Genomic DNA, 25,008 nt, shown 5'->3' with positions numbered 1-25,008 from the left:
GGGAGGGAGAAGGGGGAGAGGGAGAAGGGAAGGGGGAGAGGGAGAAGGGGAGAGGGAGAAGGGGGGAAGAGGGGGAGGGAGAGTGGAACGATAGCACATTATAACGCGCAGCCGTCCCATTACGACCAAAGATTATAGAGCAGAGCTCCACTAGTATCTTTGATTGCGGCCACCGCCGCCACCGAACCCCCCGGCCCACCATTGCACCCAAAGATGATAGAGCAGAGTTGTATAATATTTGATTGCACCCTTCTTCATGGCGGGCTTGTGATCTTTGCTTGTGATGTCTTGACAATTCGAGGGATATAATGGGTAACAGCCGCCCATTCTCGGACTTGAATCGGAGCTCGAGAAATCTCCTGGTCACTGGACCCGATGTGTCCGCGGGCCATATTGTGGAGACCAATCCCTTACAAGAACAAAACCAAAAACAGACCGAAGTGTTAAAATTGTCTTTATTATTATGGTAAGTAAAGGTGTATTAAAAATAAGTCTAATAACTTTCTAATGTACCGACAAACCTAGTTTCCCAATGGCCGTTGATGGGAGAACAGAAAATAACATTTTCATGACAGAATATCGACTGAAAATAATAAAACTATTTTCTCACCTTTCTTTTTTATTGGGGAACCTAAAGAGTGACAGGTCGGGTCGTTTAGATTTACGATTAGAATACTTGATAGCAGAGCAGTGAGATGACATTTAGATAAGGACGCCATGACAGTGTGGGGGAAGCCCAATAAAATGCCTCAAAAAATGGCGTCGACAATCACACACGTGATACTACGCGTTTTTCGAGGAGTGGTCTATCTTGCTCCTCTATAATCTTTGATCTGGACTACACACTTCTTCCCACCCTGCTCCCAATTCCTCTGTCTACACCGCATCTGCACCCAGGATGAGGTGTTCCACACCAGGGCATCGGAGATAAATAAATAATCTTATTTATATAGCACATTTTTAGTCAACTTGCATTGACCCCAAAGTGCTTCACATAATTACATTACATTTACACACAGGCAAAGGTGGGTGAAGTGTCTTGCCCCCAAGGAAACAACGACAGTATGCACTCCAAGCGGGATTCGAACCGGCTACCTTCAGGTCGCCAGCCAAACACTTAGCCCATTGCGCCATCTGTCGCCCCGACGGAGATGTCCTCATTCTTCAGGGAACGGGGTTTGCCATCTTCTACCATAGATGAGGTTCTCACCAGTGTCTATACCATGTGACTCTGCTCTCGCTCCCCGTCTCCCCCACACCCCCAACTTGTAACAAGGGCAGAGTCCCCCTTGTCCTCACCTTCCACCCTACCAGCCGTCACGTACAACAAATAATCCTCCGACATTTTCGCCACCTCCAACGTGATCTCACCAAATACCACATCTTCCCATCTCCTCCCCTGTCTTTCCGCAGAGACCGCTCCCTCCGTAACTCCCTGGTCAATTCTTCCCTTCCCACTCGAATCACCCCCTCTCCTGGCACTTTCCCTTGCAACCGCAAGAAATGCTACACTTGTCGCTTTACCTCTCCCGTTGACTCCATTCAAGGACCCAAGCAGTCCTTCCAGGTGCAGCAGAGGTTCACCTGCACCTCCCCCAACCTCATCTATTGCATCCACGGCTCTGGATGTCAGTTGCTCTAGATCGGTGAGACCAAGCTTAGGCTTGCCGATCGCTTCGCCGAACACCTCCGCTCGGTTCGCAATAACCAACCTTATCTCCTGGTGGCTCAGCACTTAAACTCCCCCTCCCATTCCGAATCTGACCTTTCTGTCCTGAGCCTCCTCCATGGCCAGAGTGAGGACCACCGTAAATTGGATGAGCAGCACCTCATATTTCGCTTGGACAGTTTGCACCCCTGCGGTATGAACGTTGACTTCTCTAATTTCAGGTAGTCCTTACTTTTTCCTCCCCTTCTTAGCTCTCCGTCAGCCCTCTGGCTCAACTTCTTCCTTTCTTCCTCTCGCCCCCACCCTCACATCATTCTGAAGAGGGTTTCGACCCAAAACATTGCCTATTTCCTTCACTCCATAGATGCTGCCTCACCCGCTGAGTTTCTCCAGCATTTTTGTCTTAACATCTAAAATGCATCAGGTTTAGGTTTATTGGTGTCACACGTACTGAGTACTGTACCGTGTAGGAAGGAACTGCAGATGGATTTACACCAAAAATGGACACAAAATGCTGGAGTAACTCAGCAGGACAGGCTGGATCTCTGGATATCTTCTTCAAGGGTCTTGACCCGAAACGTCACTCATTCCTTCTTATTTCACCCTCTGCCACCTCCAGTATAAATTCCATTGGAATATTTTGAAGAACTAAGAACCAAGAAACAGAGATGCTGTCTGCCCCGCTGAGTTACTCCAACCTTTTGTGTCTATCTTCGTAACTTGTATTGTCACAGGCTTTGGTTTATTATTGTCACTTGTAATTGTACCAAGTATTGTAGAGACACCAAACGTTGTGAATAAATGGTTTCTTTTTCAGGCGTTATAAGTCAGGTATAGGGTGATTTCACGAAAGGTCACTGGAGCGTAGATCCGCACCCACGTGACCGAAAATCTCAGCTGGAGTACATGTTATACATCGGTACATGTTAGTGAATGGGAAAACACGCACTTTCCCACCCGTTAAAAACATGGAAAATGGCCGATATTTGAGCTGCAATTTTCTGTGCTAGTCGGGGTGACCGTGAAGCACAGCGACCTAAATTTTCAGGCAAAAAAAAAGATAGAAAGTAAGGTAATTACAAGAGGGAACTGAAGGTGGAAAAACAGCGGAAGTGCTTAGCAGACATTTGCCGTGGAAATTTAAAGATCCAAAATATCGGGAATTATCGCGTTTGTTCGCTGAATTTCATCAAAAGTAAGGCATTATTAACTTACTTTTGATGAAATTCAGCGAGCAAACGCGATAATTCCAGATATTTTGGATCTTTAAATCTCCACGACAAATGTCTGCTAAGCACTTCCGCTGTTTTTCCACCTTCAGTTCCCTCTTGTAATTACCTTACTTTCTATCTTTTTTTTTGCCTGAAAATTTAGGTCGCTGTGCTTCACGGTCACCCCGACTAGCACAGAAAATTGCAGCTCAAATATCGGCCATTTTCCATGTTTTTAACGGGTGGGAAAGTGCGTGTTTTCCCATTCACTAACATGTACCGATGTATAACATGTACTCCAGTTGTGATTTTCGGTCACGTGGGTGCGGATCTACGCTCCAGTGACCTTTCGTGAAATCACCCTATACAAGCACGTTTGGTACTAACACAAAAGTAATTGTTGCTGCTGCGAGGCACGTCTGTTGACTCATGGGCTCAAGCTGAGCTTCTGCTGATGTGGCAGGACACTCATGCGAATGAAGGAAGGTTAATCCAGGGTTATTATATATACTAGGGCACACCCATCTTCCCGCTTCCACACCACTGTATCTCTAAAACTATAGCTCGTGACAACTCTTTCCCGCCATTACCCGGTCGCGTGACCCTATCCACGACTGCCGAGGGTTTTCGTATAGTAAGTGGCCTAACCACCGGGTAGCGTCACAGTATTGTACTTTGTATTATCAGAGGTTTACGTTTATTATTGTCATGTGTACTAATACTGTACCATGCATTGTCACAGGTTTAGGTTTTATTGTCTACAACCATCAGGCTGTTATACACTACAGCAGGGGTTGGCAACCTTGTTCTGCATAGGTGCTGGGACGCATGTCTGAGCGGATGGCGGGCCACATCTATCATGTGTACACGGGTCCCGCCCCAGATGACAGGCATTAAATCACGTGTTCACAGAAGGTAAACAAAAATGCTGAGGAAACTCAGCGGGTGAGATGGCCTCATGCAATCCTTTCATGTCTCACCCGCTGTGTTTCCCCAGCAGGTTGCCTACCCCTGCACTACAGCCTCCAAATAAGCTCCAAACTACATAGACTTGGGGACATTGCTTTTGTCTTTGCTCCATTTCGGGACACATGATAATAAAACACTCTTGCCTCTCGATTGTCCCTTGTACTGAGCATTGTACCTTGTATTGTCACTTGTGCCTAGTATTGCACCATGTATTTTCACAGGTTTAGATTTATTATTGTCTTACTGAGGTACCATGAAAGCATTGTATTGCATGCTATCCAAACCAAACAGATATGTCATATATAGACACAATCAGCTCAATCAGCTCAAACTCAAGAACTGTAGATAGAACAAAAGGGTAGATACAGAGTGTAGAATATAGTTCTCAGTATTGTAGTGCATCAATTTCATAGACAAAAGTCCAATGTTTACAATGAGGTTGTGCTGAATTGGACAGTACCCTAACTTATGGAAGGACCATTCAGAAGCCTGATAACAGGGGAAGAAGCTGTTCCTGAGTCTGGTGGTGTACACTTTCAGGTTTCTGCAGATGCTGGTTTCTGCACCTTCTGCTGAAGCTTAAATTGAGCAAATTGAAGTGCAAACCCAAACTAGCACTGATGTAGACCATGTCTAATACCGAACGGTGTTTCAATCTGTAACATTGAGTAGATTGATATGATAAGGACGCACAATTAAACATTTTGTAAATCAAAGGAGATGCAGGAAATCTGAAAAAAAAACAGAAAATATTGACAACACTCAATAGGTGCCATTGATAAGAGAAACAGGGTTAATGTTTTGAATTAAAGATTCTTCAAAGACTGAAGGATCTTCAATTTGAAACACTGTTTTGGATTTCACAGATTTTGCCTGACCCACTGAGTATTTGAAGTTGGTATGTATTAAGATTTTTGAAAGAAGGAAGATTGAAGGAGAAGTTTAGACAAGATATATAATGTTATGACGTCCATATGAATAGAACAGAAAAAAAGCATTTTGCTGAGAAAATTAGGGTACAAGAATTTGAGGTAAAAGGAAAAGAGTTTGTTTTTTTTCCCTTAATAAAATCTGGAATTTGCCCCACGAAAAGCACAATCAGAGGCATACACCACCATGGTACTTTGCTGTACATTAATCTCTAAGTGCGAATAACAGACCATTTGGCTCACCACATCTGTGCTGACCCACTTTGTCCATCCACACTAACCCTATTTGCTGACATTAAATCTATATTATTTCGGGTCTTGACCCAAAATGTCACCTATCCACCATCTCCAGAGATGCTGTCTGGCCCACTGAGTTACTCCAGCACTTTGTGCCCTATTGTTTATTAACCAGTATCTGAAATTCTTTGTGTAGGAAGGAACTGCAGATGCTGGTTTAAACCTAAGAAAGACACAAAAAGCTGGAGTAACTCAGCGGGTTAGACAGCATCTCTGCAGAAAAGGAATAGGGAAGATTGTTCCCGATGTTGGGGAAGTCCAGAACAAGGGGTCACAGTTCAAGGATAATGGGGAAGTATTTTAGGACTGAGATGAGAAAAACATTTTTCACACAGAGAGTGGGGAATCTGTGGAATTCTCTGCCACAGAAGGTAGTTGAGGCCAGTTCTTTGGCTATATTTAAGAGGGAGTTAGATGTGGCCCTTGTGGCTAAAGGGATCAGGGGGTATGGAGAGAAGGCAGGTACAGGATACTGAGTTGGATGATCAGCCATGATCATATTGAATGGCGGTGCAGGCTCGAAGGGCCGAATGGCCTACTCCTGCACCTATTTTCTATGTTTCTAATATGTGACGTTTCGAGTCGAGACCTTTCTTCAGACTGCTAGAAGGAACTGCAGGAAGTCTGAAGAAGGATCTCGATGCGAAACGTCACCTATTCCTTTTCTCCAGAGATACTGTTTGACCCACTGAGTTACTCCAGATGTTTATGTCTATCTTCTGCAATTCTTTGTTTCTATATTCTTATGTGCCTGTATCTGCCGCCACCTCCTCTATTCAGATATCAACCACTCTGTCTATTTTTTGTTAAAGTTTTTTTTCCCCCAACTACTCAGCCTCTTTTGAACCAGTCTATCCAATCTCTCTCCAGAACTAAAGGCCTCCAATGCAGGCAACAGCCAGGCAAATCTCTTCTGCACACACTCTCTAGCGCAACCGCCTCATTCCCAATGTTTACAGAACTGCACACAACTGTTTCAAGCGTGGTCTGTAAAGTTGCAACATAATTTGCAACTTTTGTGTTGTTTGCCGTGACCTATGAAGGCAAGCATGCCAAATGCCTTCACCACACTTTCATCAATGTTGCCATTTTTACCGAATTATGGATTAAAACCTACACTCTCTTCATCAATGTTACATCACTCTGCCATTAATGTCAATTATCAACCATGTATATGATCCATATCCTACTGTAGCCTTGTACAAACTTCCTCACCATCCACAACACTGACATCTTTTTTGTCATGAGAAACGTTCCATTAATGGAACTCTTGCATTCAAAGTTCATAACAATCATCACAAACACAAGGGATCCAGCACCATGTTCTGCAGTACACCACAGATCATAAACCTCCATCACAATAACACTACCCTCAGCCTCCTATCACCAACCTGATTTGGACCCTGTTACCCAGCTTGCATTGGATCCCATGTGCCTTTACTTTCTGGGCTAGCCAACATTTAGGATCTTGTCAAATGCCTTACTAAAGTCCATATAGATAATGCAGTGGAAAAATCTGAAGAAGGGTTTCGGCCCGAAACGTTACCTATTTCCTTCGCTCCATAGATGCTGCTGCACCCGCTGAGTTTCTCCAGCTTTTTTGTGTACCTTCCATATAGATAATGTTTGCCACGTTTTATCTTTCTTTATTGTTTCTCCACAAAAAGAGTCATTCAAATTAGGATTAGAATAGGATTTCTTCAGTACAAAGCCATGCTAATTATCCCTTTACAAATATACACAAATCTTATCCTTCGGGATTTTCTCCAGTAATTTCCCCACCCCTGACAAGAGTAATTGGCCTGTAAATTACCTGTCTTATCTCTGCTGTTCTTCTCAAATAAAGAAACAACATACGTTTTTTTCTCCAGTCTCCTGTATCTCACCTGTGACTAAAGAAGATGAAAAGTCTCTGTCAGGGCCAAACTATTTCATCCTTGACAAATCAGCACGTCATATGCTAAAACCCAGGGGCTACAGGTCAGGAGCTGGGGAAATGATTAGTCTAAATAGTTATTTTATATCGCTGGGATTAGAAATGGCCTGCACTTACCTATCTTTTTAATCATGTGCCCAAAATTATCTTTAATATTAGGGTGCTGAATACTGCTCTTCAAAAGAACAGGCCATGTGCTGGATTCATGGATAAGAATTCATTTAGAAATTCAACAAGCCTTTAAAGTTTTGAATTTATGAAAAGCACATCATCTCAGAATATACATTTTCAACAAACATGCATTTTTTAATATATAAGTGTATTTCCTTTGTAGCCTATTTGATTAATGATGTTATGCCCCTGTCCCACTTAGGAAACCTGAACGGAAACCTCTGGAGACTTTGCGCCCCACCCAAGGTTTCCGTGCGGTTCCCGGAGGTTGCAGGTGGTTGCCGGAGGTTGCAGGTAGTGGAAGCAAGTAGGGAGACTGACAAAAACCTCCGGGAAACCTACGGAATGAAAACTCCCTCTTGTGGAATTATAACCACATAACAATTACAGCACGGAAACAGGCCATCTCGGCCCTTCTAGTCCGTGCCAAACACTTACTCTCACCTAGTCCCATCTACCTGCACTCAGACCATAACCCTCCATTCCTTTCTCGTCCATATACCTATTCAATCTATTTTTAAATGATAAAATCGAACCTGCCTCCACCACTTCCACTGGAAGCTCATTCCACACAGCTACCACTCTCTGAGTAAAGAAGTTCCCCCTCATGTTACCCCTAAACTTTAGTCCCTTAATTCTCAAATCATGTCCTCTTGTTTTAATCTTCCCTACTCTCAATAGAAAAAGCTTATCCACGTCAACTCTGTCTATCCCTCTCATCATATTAAAGACCTCTATCATGTCCCCACTTAACCTTCTGCGCTCCAGAGAATAAAGACCTAACTTATTCAACCTATCTCTGTAACTTAGGTGTTGAAACCCAGGCAACATTCTAGTAAATCTCCTCTGTACTCTCTCTATTTTGTTGACATCCTTCCTATAATTGGGCGACCAAAATTGTACACCATACTCCAGAATTGGTCTCACCAATGCCTTGTACAATTTTAACATTACATCCCAACTTCTATACTCAATGCTCTGATTTATAAAGGCCAGCACATCAAAAGCTTTCTTTATCACCCTATCTACATGAGATTCCACCTTCAGGGAACTATGCACGGTTATTCCTAGATCCCTCTGTTCAACTGCATTTCTCAATTCACTACCATTTACCATGTACGTCCTATTTTGATTTGTCCTGCCAAGATGTAGCACCTCACTCTTATCAGCATTAAACTCCATCTGCCATCTTTCAGCCCACTCTTCCAAATGGCCTAAATCTCTCTATAGACTTTGGAAATCTACTTAATTATCCACAACACCCCCTATCTTGGTATCATCTGCATACTTGCTAATCCAATTTACCACACCTTCATCCAGATCATTGATGTACATGACAAACAACAAAGGACCCAACACAGATCCCTGAGGCACCCCACTAGTCACCTGCCTCCAACCCGATAAACAGCCATCCACCATTACCCTCTGGTCTTCTCCCATTCAGCCACTGTTGAATCCATCTTGCTACTCCACTATTAATACCCAACAATTGAACCTTCTTAACCAACCTTCCATGAGGAACCTTGTCAAAGGCCTTACTGAAGTCCATATAGACAACATCCACAGCTTTACCCTCGTCAATTTCCCTAGTAACCTCTTCAAAAAATTCAAGACGATTAGTCAAACATGACCTCCCAGATCAAAAGGCCACATCAGCGTCTCTGTTCCTAATGAAGAAGGTCCATCTGTCTCCAGATCCTGGTGAACTTCTACCATTACCATCGAGAGCATCCTTACCAACTGCATCACAGTATGGTATGCCAACCACCGACGTCAACCGGAAGGCATTGCAGACAATGAAAATTGCCCAACGTTCACCGGTTCCACGCTCCCCTTTGAGTTTGTCCAAAGCAAGCGCTGTCTGCGGAGGGCGCGCAGCACGCCAAGGACTCCTCTCACCCCACCCATGGACGTTTCCCTCCTAATGAGGCGCTTGAGGTATTTCTGTTGCATAACCAGCAGCTATTCTTACCGGCTAACTCTACTAAACAACGTACCTCGGGGAATATCCTGTCACCCCCCCCCAGACACTTATTATTTATTTTTTATTTTTCAAAAGTGTCAGCTATTCCTCTTCAAAGGAGATCCTCTTGGTTCTCATAGCTACCCTACTTGTTTCCCTTACCTCACATAATTCAATATCCTTCTCCTTGGTGAATACCGAAGAAGAGAAATTGTCACAATATCTCCCCCTGACAAAACAGTTATAATTGGTCTGGGCTCAACAATGTTGAATCCATCTTGCTATTCCTGCATTTATACCCAACAGTTGAACCTTCTTAACCAACCTTCCATGTGGAACCTTGTCAAAGGCCTTACTGAAGTGCGTATAGATAACATCCACTGCTTTACCCTAATCAATTTTGCTAGTAACCTCTTCAAAAAATTCAAGACGATTTGTCAAACATGACCTTCCAGGCACAAATCCACGTTGACTGTTCCTAATCAGACCCTGTTTATCCAGATGATTATATATATTATCTCTAAGTATCCTTTTCAATTTAAACTGACGTCAAACCAACAGGGGCCAATGCTAGGTCTACCCTTTTAAATAATAATAACATGGAGAAGCCAAATCAGGGAATTTGAAAAATTTGAAATATTTCTGTCAAGCCCCTGCTAACTACACGAACTTCCCTCAATGTCCTAGGGAATATCCTGTCAGGACCTGGAGACTTATCCACTTTTATATTTTTCAAAAGTGTCAGTACTTCCTCTTCTTTGATCCTCTGTTCTCATAGCTACCCTACTTGTTTCCCTTACCTCACATAATTCAATATCCTTCTCCTTGGTGAATACCGAAGAAGAGAAATTGTTCAATACCTCCCCCCTCTCTTTTGGCTGTAATGTAAAAGAAAGTAATTAAATAAACCAAACTACATAAGAAATTGTTATCAAGGGTTGGCATTACAGAAAATTATGGTAGGGATGACAAGGAGCATGCCCCCTTCATGTGATGTACTGTAGATTACCTTTGCTTTTAAACCAGATCATTATAGTCATGTGAGTTGCAATGCTTTTTGTAAAGACCTATCTTTTTTCCTACAGCAAACATCCAATCAATGAAAGAGATCTTGAGCTTATCGGGACCGGATCTGCAGCGACTTACTAAACTGTCCAATCGTGATGTGCAGTATTTGCATAAAACTGTTGCTGTGGCAACAAAGAGTGATCCAGTGGTAACAGGTGGGTGACAAAATAAATAGTAATAAATCTTTATAGGACTGAGATCAAATATCACTGACATTTTCAAGATGAACATATGATATGCATTTAAAATATCAACATTTTCAGTCATTATTTTTTTATCTTGAACCATGTAGCTTGTTTAAAACTGCTAAACAGCACTGTTTTAAAGTTCAGATAGCATTTCATAAATGTTCCCTTATACAAGGAATGGCAAGAGCTATTCTAGAGCTTGGTGTGAGGTGTTTATCTTTATGTAATTTAAGGAGATTTAAGACTTTAAAGGTACTAGGTTTCAAAGGGCTTTTCACATGTACCAATTCAGGTACATTTATATGTAAATGACCATACAGCCATACGAAAAAAAAGCAACAACACGCAACTACATAAAAATTAACATAAACATCCAGCACAGCACTCACTGGTAAAAAAGTCCAATCTTCTTCCTCTTTATTCTTCCGCGGTCGGAGCAGTCGAACCATCTGTCGAGGGCGATTGAAGCTCCCGCAGCCGGCGGTCGAAGCTCCCGTGTCAGGGCAATCGAAACCCCCTCGTCGTTGCGATCAAAACTTCCGCGGCGTGGAGTTCCCAAAGTCGGTCTCTGACCAGAGACCGCGGGCTCCGTGATGTTAAGTCTGCAAGCACCCATGGTTGGAGTTCCGAGGTCGATCCCTAGCAAAGGGATTGCGGGCTCCGCGATGTTTAAAAGTCCCGTAGGCACCTGTGGTGGAGCTCTCAAAATCGGTCTCCAGTAAAGGCCGCTAGTTCCTCAATGTTAGGACGTAGTGCGGACGGAGCTTTGATACGGAAAAGATTGCATCTCCGTCGTGGTAAGAGATTAGAAAAAGTTTCCCCAACCCCCACCCCCCCCACATAAAACAAGCTAAAGAACACTAAAAACTTACATTGAACACATACTACTATTAAACACAAAGAAGGAAAGGACAGACTGTTGGCGAGGCAGCCATTGCAGGCGCCACCCGGTGGTCACGAGACTTCAATAGTATTTGTAAATAGAAATAGATTGTTAAATGAAAAGTAAAGAAAAAATGAGGGAAGGCTTGTCTCCAAAATACACTATTTAGGGTGTTTGTCAACCGCATATAAAGTTTGAATCCAGTCTGCTCGGTATGTCAGTAAGCAGTTGCATAAACTGAGAGCTATAAGGAATCCTGGTGCCCAAGCAAAACGTGATTTCATCAACTACTGTTTTGATTGTCTTCTATGAACCACCACATGGCTGTCAAGAAATAATTGGTTGGGCTCAACAATGTCTTCTCTTGTAGTTTAGTAGACCTCTGCAATGTTCACTGGGAAATTATATTAATTTTATATTTAACTGCATTCAGCCCATCCAGTTAATGCCAGCTCACAAAGCACCCTGCAGCCTATTCTACACACACCCCTCCCCGATTCTGCGGCCAATTTAAACTAGTCAATTTACAGGGGCCAATAATCTACTGATTTATGTCTATAAAATGGAGAAGTAAATCAGGGAATTTGAAAACTCAACCATTTGCAAGGAAAACATGCAAATTACAATACATTGGAAGTTTCCACCTTCAAGGCTGAGATAGGAAAATGGAAAGAAATGATGGATGGAACAACCATGTTGAATAAAACATTAACATTTGTTTTGTAACAGTGGTAAATTTGTGAAAGATTCCCTGGATAAGGTACATTCAGTAACTTTTTCCAGTATTGAGGGTTAGCAAAGTAACAATAAATGTAAACTGGAATAATTAAGTACTCCATGATAGACCTTCTTAAACATTTTGTCTATTCCACTGTGAAATCTCCTCAAGGTATGCCTACTTTGAAGAACTCCTCTCCTATTTCCTTTGCTCCATAGATGCTGTCTCACCCGCTGAGTTTCTCCAGCATTTTTGACTACCTTCGATTTTCCAGCATCTGCAGTTCTTTCTTAAACATTTTGTCTACTCCACTGCAAAATCTCCTCAAGGTATGCCTACTTTGAAGAAGTTCTCCTCCTCTCCTGTTTCCTTTGCTTCATAGATGCTGCCTCACCCGCTGAGTTTCTCCAGCATTTTTGTCTACCTTTGATTTTCCAGCATGTGCAGTTCCTTCTTAAACATTAACCATGATAGACTTTGGTAAGTGTCTCTGGACTAGGGAGAAGAACTTAACCCGTACTCCAGAAGTAGCAAACTGATGGAGGTATGCAATAGGTTCAGTAACCTGGATTACTTATCTAATACCAAAAGTTCATTGCATATTGAAACATTCATGCATGCGGTTTAGATGTGGATCTTCCACAAGCATTTATTTCTCTTGAGTTTGTTCATTCTTCTGTAAGTGGGGAATTGGAAGGCAGAAGTGAAGAAATCTTACCTAATGAGTTGATTCAATCTTCCAAACCTAACCAATACACGGATTATTTGCTTTTCTGGATATTCTCATGGCTAGAAACTAAATGAAGGGAAATATAAATAACAAGGAAGTATGTAATAATACAGCTGTTCATTCTTCAGCCCTCCAGATGTACAATGGACAATGTCCTTTTCCAACCCAGAATCAAAGACTTAGCATGGGTTGCCCAATATTGGACTTGCTACTGAGAGGTGGAATTCCATTAATGGGAATTACAGAAATTGTTGGAGAGAGTTCAGCAGGGAAGACTCAAATCTGCATGCAGCTCTGTCTGTCTGTACAGTTCCCATGCAGATATGGTGGACAGGAATCAGGTAAACTTTATATCACATTCTGAAACAACGAGTTAAATATAGCAAAAGGAGATGCATTTATTTTCACTGGAATGTAAAAGATTGAAAAGGAAAATGTGTGTCAGGATACAAGAAATTTGTTCCATATAATTGTTATAAAAGGAGTTTGAACTGAATGTTTCCAGGATTTAAAAAAAAAGTTGCTTAATACATCTGTTAATAATAGTGCAGATTTAATTCAAAGGCATTGTTGTAAAGAAAATGCATTATTATCGATGAGGGAAGATTTTGTGACCAGCAACAAATATTGTCTTCGCATTAAGAGTATCACATGAAAAAATAATGTTTTATATTTGTTTGCTAAATCAGGCCCCTAAACTTGCCAGAACAGTCAAGGCGAAAACACTTTTCAAAAACGTATTTAAAGTTGCAACACAAACATCAAACTTAATCATAAATACCTAAAATGTTTCCAGATACACTAAAAGGAAAAACGTAAATTAACAAGCTAATTAAAAACAAATCATGTCTTCCATGCAAAGTGAGGAAGAGATGGTCTTTCCAGCTCCTTGAACTTGGTGCAGAATTTTTCAATGAATGCACTCAAAGTAAAGTGTAAGGCACCTTGGATTCATAGAATTAACGAGTATGGAAACAGAATCTTCCACCCAACTCAATCAAGCAAACCAACATGTCTACCTGAGCTAGTCAATTTTCCTTCATTTTGCCCTTATCCCTCTAGACTTTTTCTATCATCCTGTCCAAATATCTTTTAAACCACTATGCTGTATTTCCGCTCTCGCTCCCCTTCCTCCGGCCAAAACAAGGCTAGAGTTCCCCTGGCCCGCACCTTTCACCCCATTAGCCTCCGCATCCAGCGCATCTACTCCTAACATATCTGCCACGTTCAATGTGATCCCACTACCAGTCACATCTGTTCCTCGCCTTTTTCCACTTTCCAGAGAGACCATTCCCAACGGAAATCCTTGGTTTGCTCATCCTTTCCCACTCAACCCACACCCTCCCTAGGCACTTTCCTCTGCAACCACAGGAGACGCAACACCTGTCCCTACATCTCTCTCACTTCCATCACTGTGTGAAAAACTTGCCCCTCAGATCCCCTTAAGTCTTTTTTCTCTCGCCTTAAATCTATGTCCTCTAGTTCTAGACCCTCAAGCCCCAGATAGACTGTGACTATCCACCTTATCTACACCCCTCGTGATTTTATAAACTTCTATGTCATCCCTCAGCTTCCAATGTTGAATGGAAAAAAATATACACCCTATCCAGCTTCTCACCCTCCACTACTGGTAAAATCCTCTTGAATCATTTTTGCATGCATTCCTACTTAATGACAATCTTCCTGTAGCTGGGTGATCAAAACTGGTAATGCTTGTGTGGTCACACGAACGACAGTTGTAAAATGATATCCTAACTCCAATACTCAATGACTGATGAAGGGAAGCATGCCAAATGCTTTCTTTACCACACTGTCTACGTGCGTCACCACTTTCTGGGAACTATTGCCAGTAACTCCCTGGCTTGTAACCCTTCTTAAATAAAGGCTCAAAAAAGCTACTTTCTTGACTTTCTGGTACATCATCTGTGAAGCAAATATCTCTCCCAGTTCCACTGCAAATTTTTCCCTAGCCTCCCGTGGATTGACTTTATCAAGCCTTTGGAATTTAACACTGCCAACATGGGCCATCTCTTTTGTGATGTAGATGTGTTCCAATACATTATTGTTCATTTCCCTTATTTCCCTTAGTTGCTTAATTCCTATGAACTTCTCTACGGTAAATTTCTGTTAAGAAATATTAATGTTACGATCTTACCCATTTCCTGTGGCTCCGCATATACAGTAGATGACTACAACAAGCCTTAAGGGGACTTATTCTTTCCCTATTAGTTACCCTCTTGACATAACTCTCATGACATACTTATGGAATCTTGTAGAACTCTGAAGGGTTCAGTATTAGAGTGCAGAATACATTTAAACAATTACAAGTACAGGTGCACAACCTTTTATCCGAAGTTCCAAATAACGAAAAGCTCCGAATAGCGGACATTTTTTCGGTCCTTGAAGAAAGGTCCTTGAAGACGTTCACCGAGGGCGGCCCGCAGAGGTGACAGCGGAACCTCCGGTCGGTCCTCGAAGAAAGGGGAACTAAATCCCCATTCATAAAAGAGAAGGTGAGGGTATATTGCGCGGGAGGGTTAATAATTGACAATCTGCTGCTGCCTGCCCGCTGAGTTAAAAAGTTCCCACGGTAGACTCACGATACACAGTGTATCGTGAGTCTTGCGTGGGAACTTTTTAACTCAGCGGGCAGGCAGCAGCAGATTGTCGCTCCTTTTAGTTTCACCCCACCTACACCCCTCTGCTTCCCGGCCATGTGTGTGACCCCTTCCCTCTCCTCTCCAGCTCTCCGCCCATTGCACCGGCGCGGGGGCTTTGCACTGTCTTCACGTCGGAGTTGCCAGCAGGTCAGTGCCAGTCACCGGAGACGTCAGGACCAACGGGACACTGGCCCGCAGGACCACTGCAAGCACGGAGATCCCAGAGACCCACAGCCAGCAGCAGCCGAGCCCCATTCCAACTCCAGAGGAACCCGGGTTGCGGATGAGGGGGCGCAGCTCGGGCTGTGGGCGAACTGCCACTTGTCGCCGTAGCGGCCCATCGGGGGGCGGATTCCTCTGGAGTTGGAGGGACAGGGAGACACAGCGGCTTTTGAGAATGGTGGGCAAACACTTCCAAAGTTCTGCCCACACAGTCAGTACACCTCTCCTACACTTGTCTCCCGCACTAAGATCATCTCACAGAGAATGATCCCAGCCTAACCCTCCCTATTCTCTCCTATTCTGCAAGAAAAAACTACATTGAAGACTCAAACTCGCGATCGAGTAACTGCCAGGATCGAGGCGCAAACTCACGACCTTGCGGATATGAGCCGAGCACTCTACCACTGCGCCAGCCGTTAAAATCTACCCTAAAAATCTTCCATTCCAAAAGCCGAAAAATTCTGAATTACGAAAAGTGTCTGGTCTCAAGGCTTTTGGATAAAAGGTTGTGCACCTGTACAAAGGTTTTGAGAGCGTTATAGAGTTCAGGTATGCAAAATGAATGTGTTACTGCACTTTTTTAAATCGATTGATATCATTAAACATTATATATTCTGCATTCCCATGTCTAAATATAAAGCTAATGTTTGTTTTGTCAGTATTTGCATTTCATTACATTTCCCCACAAACACTTGTGAATTTTTGAATCTCTTATCCTAGGAGCTGTGTATATTTGTACAGAGGATGCTTTTCCAAATAAACGTTTGCAGCAATTGATTGCCTTTCAGCCCATGTTAAGAGCTGATGTACCTGCTGACGTTGTAAACAATATTAAGTTTGGTAACAACATCTTTATTGAACATGTTGCTGATGTGGTAAGTCTGAAGAAGGGCCCCGACCCGAAACGTCGCCCATTCCTTCTCTCCAGAGATGCTGCCTCTGAGTTACTCCAGCATTTTGTTTCCACCGATTTAAACGAGTATCTGCAGTTCTTTCTTACACAATAGATTTTACTGTTATATTTTCCATACAAAAATAATTTTCCATACATAGAGATAACATGATACAAATAAAGATTTGAAGATACCTAATTTTATAGCAATATATGGACAAGTATAAATGTGCCAGTACTTGGTACTAAAGAAATTAATAGGTGTCTGATTAAAATTTTGTACTGGGAAAGAGTACATACATTGAAAAATTACGTCATAAAATAAATATTTAGACTTAATTTGTGTGAGAAAGATAAAAAGCAAGATCAAGATAGGTTTATTCACTATAAACTTTAAGAAACTTTCATTTCATTTAAACCCACCTATATTGGTCTTCAAGATGATTCAACTGAAATATTTGAGCTGTTCCTCTGCTAATTCTTGTAGAGAGATGTGATTCAATGTTGCTTAACCATAACTCTTGGTGTGTGTGTATAGGCATGTGAATAATCCAGCTCCTGCTACAATCCTGGGTTTTCCCTTAACAAGAGCTATCACTGCTAGAACGAGTACATATGCTTTATCCAGTGTGATTGCGGATTTACCTAGAAGATTATTTTAAGTATGTGTGTCTATTAAAATCAATGATATTAAATTGCTTGCCACGGTCTATTAGTTTTGTTGCCTAGATTTATCCTGACTTGCATCTTCTAGAAATATACGTGGACTTATTGAGAAGTGCTGGTAAGTCTGCATAAATACAGTAACAGCAAGTTCAGGATATCTGTACATTCATGAAGTCCTGAACCCCTTGGCATCCACATTCTGATATCTCTGACTATGCTGGGTGCTTCATTAGAGGTTTGACAACTTTGACAGGGATGAACCAGGTTATGTGGCTTGTTTTTTTTACTCTCATTACCCAAGGATGGTCTTATTCTCAACAAAAACTCATATGTCAGGCTGTTATTCATTGATTACAGCTCGGCATTTAATACTATCATCCCCTCCAACCTGGTTACCAAACTCGCAGAACTGGGTCTCTGCGCATCCCTCTGCAATTGGATCCTCGACTTCCTCATACACAGACCACAGTCTGCTCGTATCGGTGGAAATGTGTCAGACTCAATAACAATCAGCACGGGAGCACCTCAAGGCTGCGTGCTCAGCCCCCTGCTGTACTCCCTCTATACTCATGACTGCGTAGCCGGTCATAGTGCGAACTCCATCATCAAGTTCGCTGACGACACCACTGTCGTGGGACGTATCACTGATGGGGATGAATCAGAGTATAGAAGAGAGATCAAGCGACTGTCCATATGGTGCCAGCACAATAACCTGGCCCTCAACACCAGCAAAACCAAGGAACTGATTGTGGACTTTGGAAGGAGTAGGATGGGGACCCACAGTCCCGTTTATATCAACGGGTCAATGGTTGAAAGGGTCAAGAGCTTCAAATTCCTGGGCGTGCACATCTCTGGAGATCTTTCCTGGTCCGATACACTGTTGCAATTATCAAGAAAGCACATCAGCGCCTCTACTTCCTGAGAAGATTACGGAGAGTCGGTTTGTCAAGGAGGACTCTCTCTAACTTGTACAGGTGCACAGTAGAGAGCATGCTGACCGGTTGCCTCGTGGCTTGGTTCAGCAACTTGAGTGCCCTGGAGAGGAAGAGACTACAAAAAGTAGTAAACACTGCCCAGTCCATCATGGGTTCTGACCTTCCTTCCATCGAGGGGATTTATCGCAGTCGCTGCCTCAAAAAGGCTGGCAGTATCATCAAAGACCCACACCATCCTGGCCACACACTCATCTCCCTGCTACCTTCAGGTAGAAGGTACAGGAGCCTGAAGACTACAACAACCAGGTTCAGGAATAGCTACTCCCCACAGCCATCAGGCTATTAAACCTGGCTCAGACAAAACTCTGAACATTAATAACCAATTATCTGTCATTTTGCACTTTATCGGTTTATTTATTCATGTGTTTTGTAGTCAATGCCTATTATGTTCTGTGTGCTGAAGCAAAGCAAGAGTTTCATTGTCCTATCAGGGACACATGACAATAAACTTGAACTTGAACTATTCTTATATGTATTACATAGAATGGTTGTATGTTGTGGGACACCCTATCTTTACTCAGCTTGTAAGTTAGAGATAAACGCAGGGTGTTGACCACTGGCTAGAACAGTTTGGCCCTTAGATTATAACTGATGTCTCAGAATATTTTTTTATCATTAGATAACATTTATTTATCAAAATGTTGATTAGTTTGTATTAGAGCAGTCAAGGTTGATGGTAGTGTAAAGAACTGGTACCTTGTAGGGAGTCTCTTGATTAAAAATAAGTACTATTTTATCTGCTAAAAGATTACATTTTTATGTACATTAAATATTAATACTCTTATTTAAACATTGATTTGGAAATAATTAAATGACTGCATCTGTTTTGTCAATTTGATTTGATAGGAATCCTTCAATCACTGTCTTAGTAAAAGAATACCAATATTACTATCACGTGGCTTGATACGTCTGGTAGTGATAGATTCGATTGCAGCTTTAGTCAGATGCGAATTTGGGGCCGCTGATTCTATTGTGAAAGCCAAATGTCTTCAGAAGTTTGGAACTATGCTTCACCACCTCAGCCATAGGTTTTGTAGCCCCATCATCTGTGTCAATCAGGTATGGCTTTCCAATTAACAGTGTATTGTTCTTATTTAGCATTTAGCAATACATTATCATTTTTACTTGCATCTTAAGTCTTCAACCGAGGACAAAAGCAATGTATACCTGGGTTTACCATCATTTCTACATTCTCGTCCAAAGCATACACTATTCTGACGTTTATTGCTGTTTGAAAATGTCACCTCTCATCTTAAACCTATGCCCTCAAGTTCTTGATTTCCTTTACTCTGGAAGAAAAAATATTTCCTATTCACCCTGTCTAATTCCCCTCATAATTTTATGCACCTCTACAAGATCACCCATATTAATTAAACTACACTTGCCAACTGACCACAATCCCACTGTAATTCTTAATTACCATCTTCACTATCTATGATATCTATTTTAATGCCTACCTCTGATTGGACTAAATGGCCTGCTTCTCTGCTGGTTCCCTTATGTAACTTTATTTTGTTGTTTATTATGTTGGGAATTGAAAAGTAGGTAGTTTTGTTTCATTTATTGCACTGGTGAGACCATTTCTGGAGGATTTTGATAATCACCTTATTAAGGTAAGATATTAATGAAATAGAAGCAGCTCAGAGAAGGCCTGCTAGACTAATACATGGAATAGCGACACAATATTGAGTACTTCTACATCTCAGTTCCAGAGACCTGCATGCAATCCTGGCCTACGATAGGATCTGGGCAGAGATTGTATGTTCTGTTCTGGACCATGTGGGTTTCTTTCCATAGATTTAGGATTATTATTGTCACATGTACCAAGGTACAGTGAAAAGCTTTGTTTTGTAAGCTATCCAACCAGATCAGATAATACCATACATAAATACAATCAAATCAAACTCGTGGAATAGATGGGGCTGAGGGGAAGGATACAGAGTGCAGATTATAGTTAATATCAAAACATTTAGAAATTGTGCTATACTTGCAGGTAGAAAAAAGATTTAAAAGAAGTAGAGTAGTTGTATTGGATGATAACACTATCTCTGGGAAGAGCATGCCAGAGTCACCACACTCTGGCACCATCATCTAGCTCATCCCACAGATGTGCAGATAACTTAAATGCCTATCATAAATTATTCCTTGATGCCTGTTAATGGCAAAATAAATCTAAGGGGAGTCACTGAATACATGTAAGAGTCTAATTTGTAGAAATGTGAGGAAATAGAAAGAAAATGTTCCTCTGGAGTGATGTGGATCCTATGGGCCAAATAGTGGCCTTCTGAATCGTGATAAAACTTATGAGGAAAGGTTGGACAGCCAAAACTTGTATCTGATGGAGTTGAAGGGTGTATGATGATTGAAACATGCAGGATTCCGAAGGGTCTCGACTAAGTTGAGGGAGTGTGAGGGAGGGGATTGTGGAAAGACTATTTCTTCCAGGAGAACCTAAAACCTGAATTCATTGTTCTAAAATAACACTAGACTAAGTGTTACATGGGAGGGCTGGTCCCCCAACACAATATTCCACCTCTCCACCAATTCCAAGATTGCTGGCCATTGTGGGGGACTTTCTGGAGTGCTAGCATGGGTGTTGTGGGCCGAAGGGACAGCTTTCCAGAGGGCTAGTATGGACATTGTGGGCTGAATTGATTCTTGGGCTGGCAGCTCAGTCACTCAGGCCTGGCAGTTCAGTAACTCAAGCCTGGCAGGCTGGCAACTTGGAAACTGCCAGAAATTCTGCTAAAAACAGGTGAGAGACTATGGGGAGAGGGTGGACAATCAATTTTAGACATTTTCATCTTTTTTCACGGTTGCAAAAGGCACACATTTTAATAGCCACATTTTGCAAAAGGCAGTTTAAAAAGACATAAAGGGCACTCACAGGCCTGTATTCTCAGTGTTCTGTAGATTTCCAGCTCAGACTGAGAATCGTGACCCTCACCCTCCCCATCTTGCAGAGACTGAGCCCCCCCACACTTCCGGGTTTTATAGCTCCTTCCCTCCCACCAGAAGGGGCATGGCCTTCATAGCGTGATTGACAGGAGAGAGAATCTCAACATTTTTAAAAACATTAATAAGTCTTTTAGTTTTCATCGATGGGAAAAATCCTCTTGTCCTGTGCAGCGGAGGGGGCTCTGAGTAAGATGGCCAAAAATCACAGGCTTAAGTGGTAGCATTTTTTCTAAAATCAATATGCAGTGCAAACAGGAAGTGGTCAAGATGAGACTTTTAATTATACAGATGTTATCCATTTAAGATGGAAGTGATTTTGTTTCCCTGAGTGAGGGAGCAGAGTCTTTAAATATTTGTAAAGCAGAGGTGAATGGATATTTGATTAGCAAGGTGCTGAAAAGGTGAAACCATAGATAGACAGTAGTGCAAAAGTTACAATTAGGTCAGCTATTAAATAGTGGAGCAGGATTGAAGAGTCAAGTGGTCTCTCATTTCTCATTTCTATGTTCAAATCTCTAATATACAGAACATCAATATATAAACCAAAGTTTTAGTTTTTTGAGAAAGTGTTTTTCTGCTCTTTTGCAGGTAACAGGTGCAGTCAGTGATTCTCATTTGGCTCATAGTGAACTTGGGCAAGTAGAATTTGTTTTGCCTACTTTGTATATTAAATAATGAATTATTTTGTGCCATAAAAAACTAAACCGTAAAGGTTCAAATCGAGTAGAAATGAAAAGTAAGTACAGATTTACAAATAATTGAAAAGGAGCAGTACAAAGTAACAAAATAGTGGAATAACAACAGACAATGCTGGAAACCTTCTGAAGGGCAGGCAGCATCTGTGGAAAGTAAACAGACATTTAAATGAGACACTTCATCACATTCCATTTCAAATCAAATTCAAAATGGGAGAACGGGTTACATTTCCATAAAGTCAGTTATACTAAGGTTATGATGAATCATGGATCATCGTGTTGTACAGGACGTCACAGGCCCTTTGGCCTGCCTTGTCATACTGGGCAGTCCCCATTTGCCTCTATTGGCCCATCACCCTCTAAACCCTTTCTACCCTTGTCTGTCTAAAAGTCCTACAAAATGATAAGCATTGGATAAAGTGCAAAACATTTTTACAATTATATGAGAAGGAATAGGAAACAACTGTTAAGTAGGTCAAACATAGAAGTTTCTTTGAAAGAAAAGCCCCAATGGTGATCCAACAGTTTTATAAATTTGATAAAATGGAAAAAACTAATTGTAGAGCAGAGGGAATACAAAACCAGAGATCATAGGTCTGTGTTGCTAATAAATCCATTATGCAAAAATCCGAACAGTAATAAGAATGTGGAACTTATTGTCATAGAATAGAATAGAATATAACTTTAATTGTCATTCAGGTATACACATAAACACAGTGCACATTGAACAAAATTTTGTTGCATTGACTCTACAAAGTAGCAGCAGAATATAACATTTATATCAAGCGATCAGTAAAAATGCTTAGTGTGCCCATAAAAAGTGCTTCATGTGCATAGTTCTGTAAAATAGATATATAGGAAAGTTTTTAAAAGTGGCAATGTATAAGAAAGTTCTAGCATCGGTTTGATTGTGAGTTCAATAGTCTTATGGCCTGGGGGATAAAGCTGTTGCAGAACCTGGTTGTCCCGCTCTTCATGCTGCGGTACCTCCTCCCAGAGTTCAGCAGTGTAAACAGTCCATATGGAGATGATTAAATTATTGACATGTATTTAGCGGCAAATTTTTAAAAGTGTAAGAGGAAGGATTAGGGAACATGTAGGCAATGGGATGAGGTTAGCTGTAATTCTTTTCTTTACAAAGGACATCAAATTGCATTCATTTGGCAACCTGACTAAACATTGTAGTGTGCCACATGAAAGTACCATGAAACAAAATGAATCTTCGAGATGCTAGGTCAGATGGCCAGATGCTTACTCAGCTACATTTTATACAACATATTAAAGGAGAATAGAGCTATCGAGAGGCTTGGGGAGGAAATTCAGAGCTGAAAGCCAGTGATGCAATGATGAAATTAGCAGTGTGTTGGAGGACAGAACTAGAGGAGAACAAATATTCTGGCATGTGTTATCACAGTGCTAGCATAAAAAAATATGCAAGTGTTACATTAAATTGTTTGAATGAGCAATGTTTTTAATGTGTTGGTATTTCATTTTTGTGGTCTCAGATGTTCTACAGTTATCTAACATTCTGTTGTTGTTTTCCAGCTTGTTGGACAGAAGAGTATTGCCAGCCCTAGGATTAACCTGGTCAAATCAACTCTTGATGAGGCTGATGGTTTGTCGGACACATATATGCATAGAAGGAAAGCTTCCTGAAGGCGAAGTTTGTGCCTCAACTACTGGGACAGTTATACGAAGAATGGAAATTATTTTTGCCCCTCATCTTCCCCAATCATTCTGCAACTATATAATCAACGAACAAGGTGTAAGGGGAATGAAAGAAAGAGGTATAAATAGGGCTGAAACTACTCTTTTTTCTCCCTGTGATAACCTCCTCTAATTAAATTCCAGATAGAGTTAACTCTAACCCCCAACCCCATTCCAAATCATTGGTTGAATATTCCATAATTTTGTGATCATTTGTAGTGACCTGTAATGCTTTCTTACCCACAGAGTACCTTTTTATTTTTCAAAATCAGTTTTCAGAATACTGGCTGGACCAGCTGTCCCTCAAAAATCGCTTATCTGGCTGGATGTGCACAGAGTAATTAACAGCTTTAAACAATTTAAATTAATTTGGCAGCCCTTGGCAGTCAGAACTTATAACTTTCGTACATCAGTTTTATCTTACTGCAATTGAATATTTTACAACAAGCAAAACAATGAGCACATTTTAAAGGATTTTTGAATGTTTATCAAAATATCAAAAAAAATATTGGGTTTACAAAGTTTCTATGCATCAATGATCTCTACTTTATTGTTCAGATTTTTTTAATTAATGTAACAGTGTTGGATACCAGTGTAAGAACAATGTTCATTGAAACATCTTTGACAAAATGTCAGGGATGAGGACTTAAATCAAGACTTTTCTTAAACCCATGAACAATTCTTGTAGTTTACCTGTGGTTTGGGAGTCATAGCCTGTTAATTGCTGAATGTTATAATTATCATTCTTGTATAGCTGCTGGATAGCAAGATGGTTGCAGGAAGTAAGTTCAGATGATCCTAATACTTAAAATTGTAACTGTTTTGTAATTTACAAGTCTCTTGATTCACTCAAAACAAATTTCTACTGTGTAGACTGTGACTTTATAATAAAATATGTCTTACAAATAATTTTGATAGGCAGATGATAATTTTAAGTTCTTGGATGACGGAGAATGTTTGATTAACAAATACAATTAAGTGAAAGGGGAATGATCAAGGAACAGTGAAGTGGCTATTATACCGTATTAAGAACCCCCAGAATTCCAAAGAGAATCAAAAGAACAAGTATGTGTGCAACTTTAAGGCGGGACAACAGTAGGTTGGTGGGTGGTACAAGGAACTGTAGATACTGGTTCACCATAAAATAGATTATGCTGAGGTAACTCAGTGGCAGGCAGATTCTCTGGAGAACATGGACAGGTAACGTTTGGGTCAGAGCCCTTCAGATTGTGGTGGTGGTGGGGGGAGAGAAAGCTGAAAGAGAGGAGGGGCAGGACAAAGCCTGGCATGTGATAGGTGGTCCCAGATGATGGGTTTTTTTAGATAGGCAGATGATTTGACACAGGATGTAGGAGACGTGATTCTTGAAAAAAGAACATCTCTTTTACCCTGGTGCCCTAACACACACCCTTTTTCCCCACCTTAACCCAAGCCCCCATCCTCTTTTGTTTATTTTCCCTTCTTTCCCACACTTTTCCTCC

At 41.4% G+C, this 25,008-nt stretch overlaps 1 protein-coding gene across 4 annotated transcripts in view; it reads left to right on the top strand.

The window, feature by feature from the left end:
* xrcc3 (X-ray repair complementing defective repair in Chinese hamster cells 3) overlaps positions 1-25,008 on the top strand; it is a 35,730-nt gene that overhangs the window by 1,925 nt on the left and 8,797 nt on the right. For 2 of the 4 annotated variants that reach the window (XM_055640612.1, XM_055640613.1), the window contains exons 2-7: positions 10,231-10,368; positions 12,861-13,073; positions 16,335-16,489; positions 19,014-19,226; positions 21,714-21,760; positions 23,366-23,607. In XM_055640612.1, coding sequence (XP_055496587.1) covers positions 10,231-10,368; positions 12,861-13,073; positions 16,335-16,489; positions 19,014-19,226; positions 21,714-21,760; positions 23,366-23,607 — 1,008 coding nt within the window. Of the gene's footprint in view, positions 1-10,230; positions 10,369-12,220; positions 12,332-12,860; positions 13,074-16,334; positions 16,490-19,013; positions 19,227-21,713; positions 21,761-23,365; positions 23,608-25,008 lie in introns of those variants that run through there. The other 2 variants (XM_055640614.1, XM_055640615.1) reach the window with 2 other exon arrangements.

The sequence above is a fragment of the Leucoraja erinacea genome, chromosome 9 (genome assembly GCF_028641065.1).
Source record: "Leucoraja erinacea ecotype New England chromosome 9, Leri_hhj_1, whole genome shotgun sequence".
Lineage (NCBI taxonomy): Eukaryota > Metazoa > Chordata > Chondrichthyes > Rajiformes > Rajidae > Leucoraja > Leucoraja erinaceus.
This window is presented reverse-complemented; position numbering and strand designations above follow the sequence as displayed.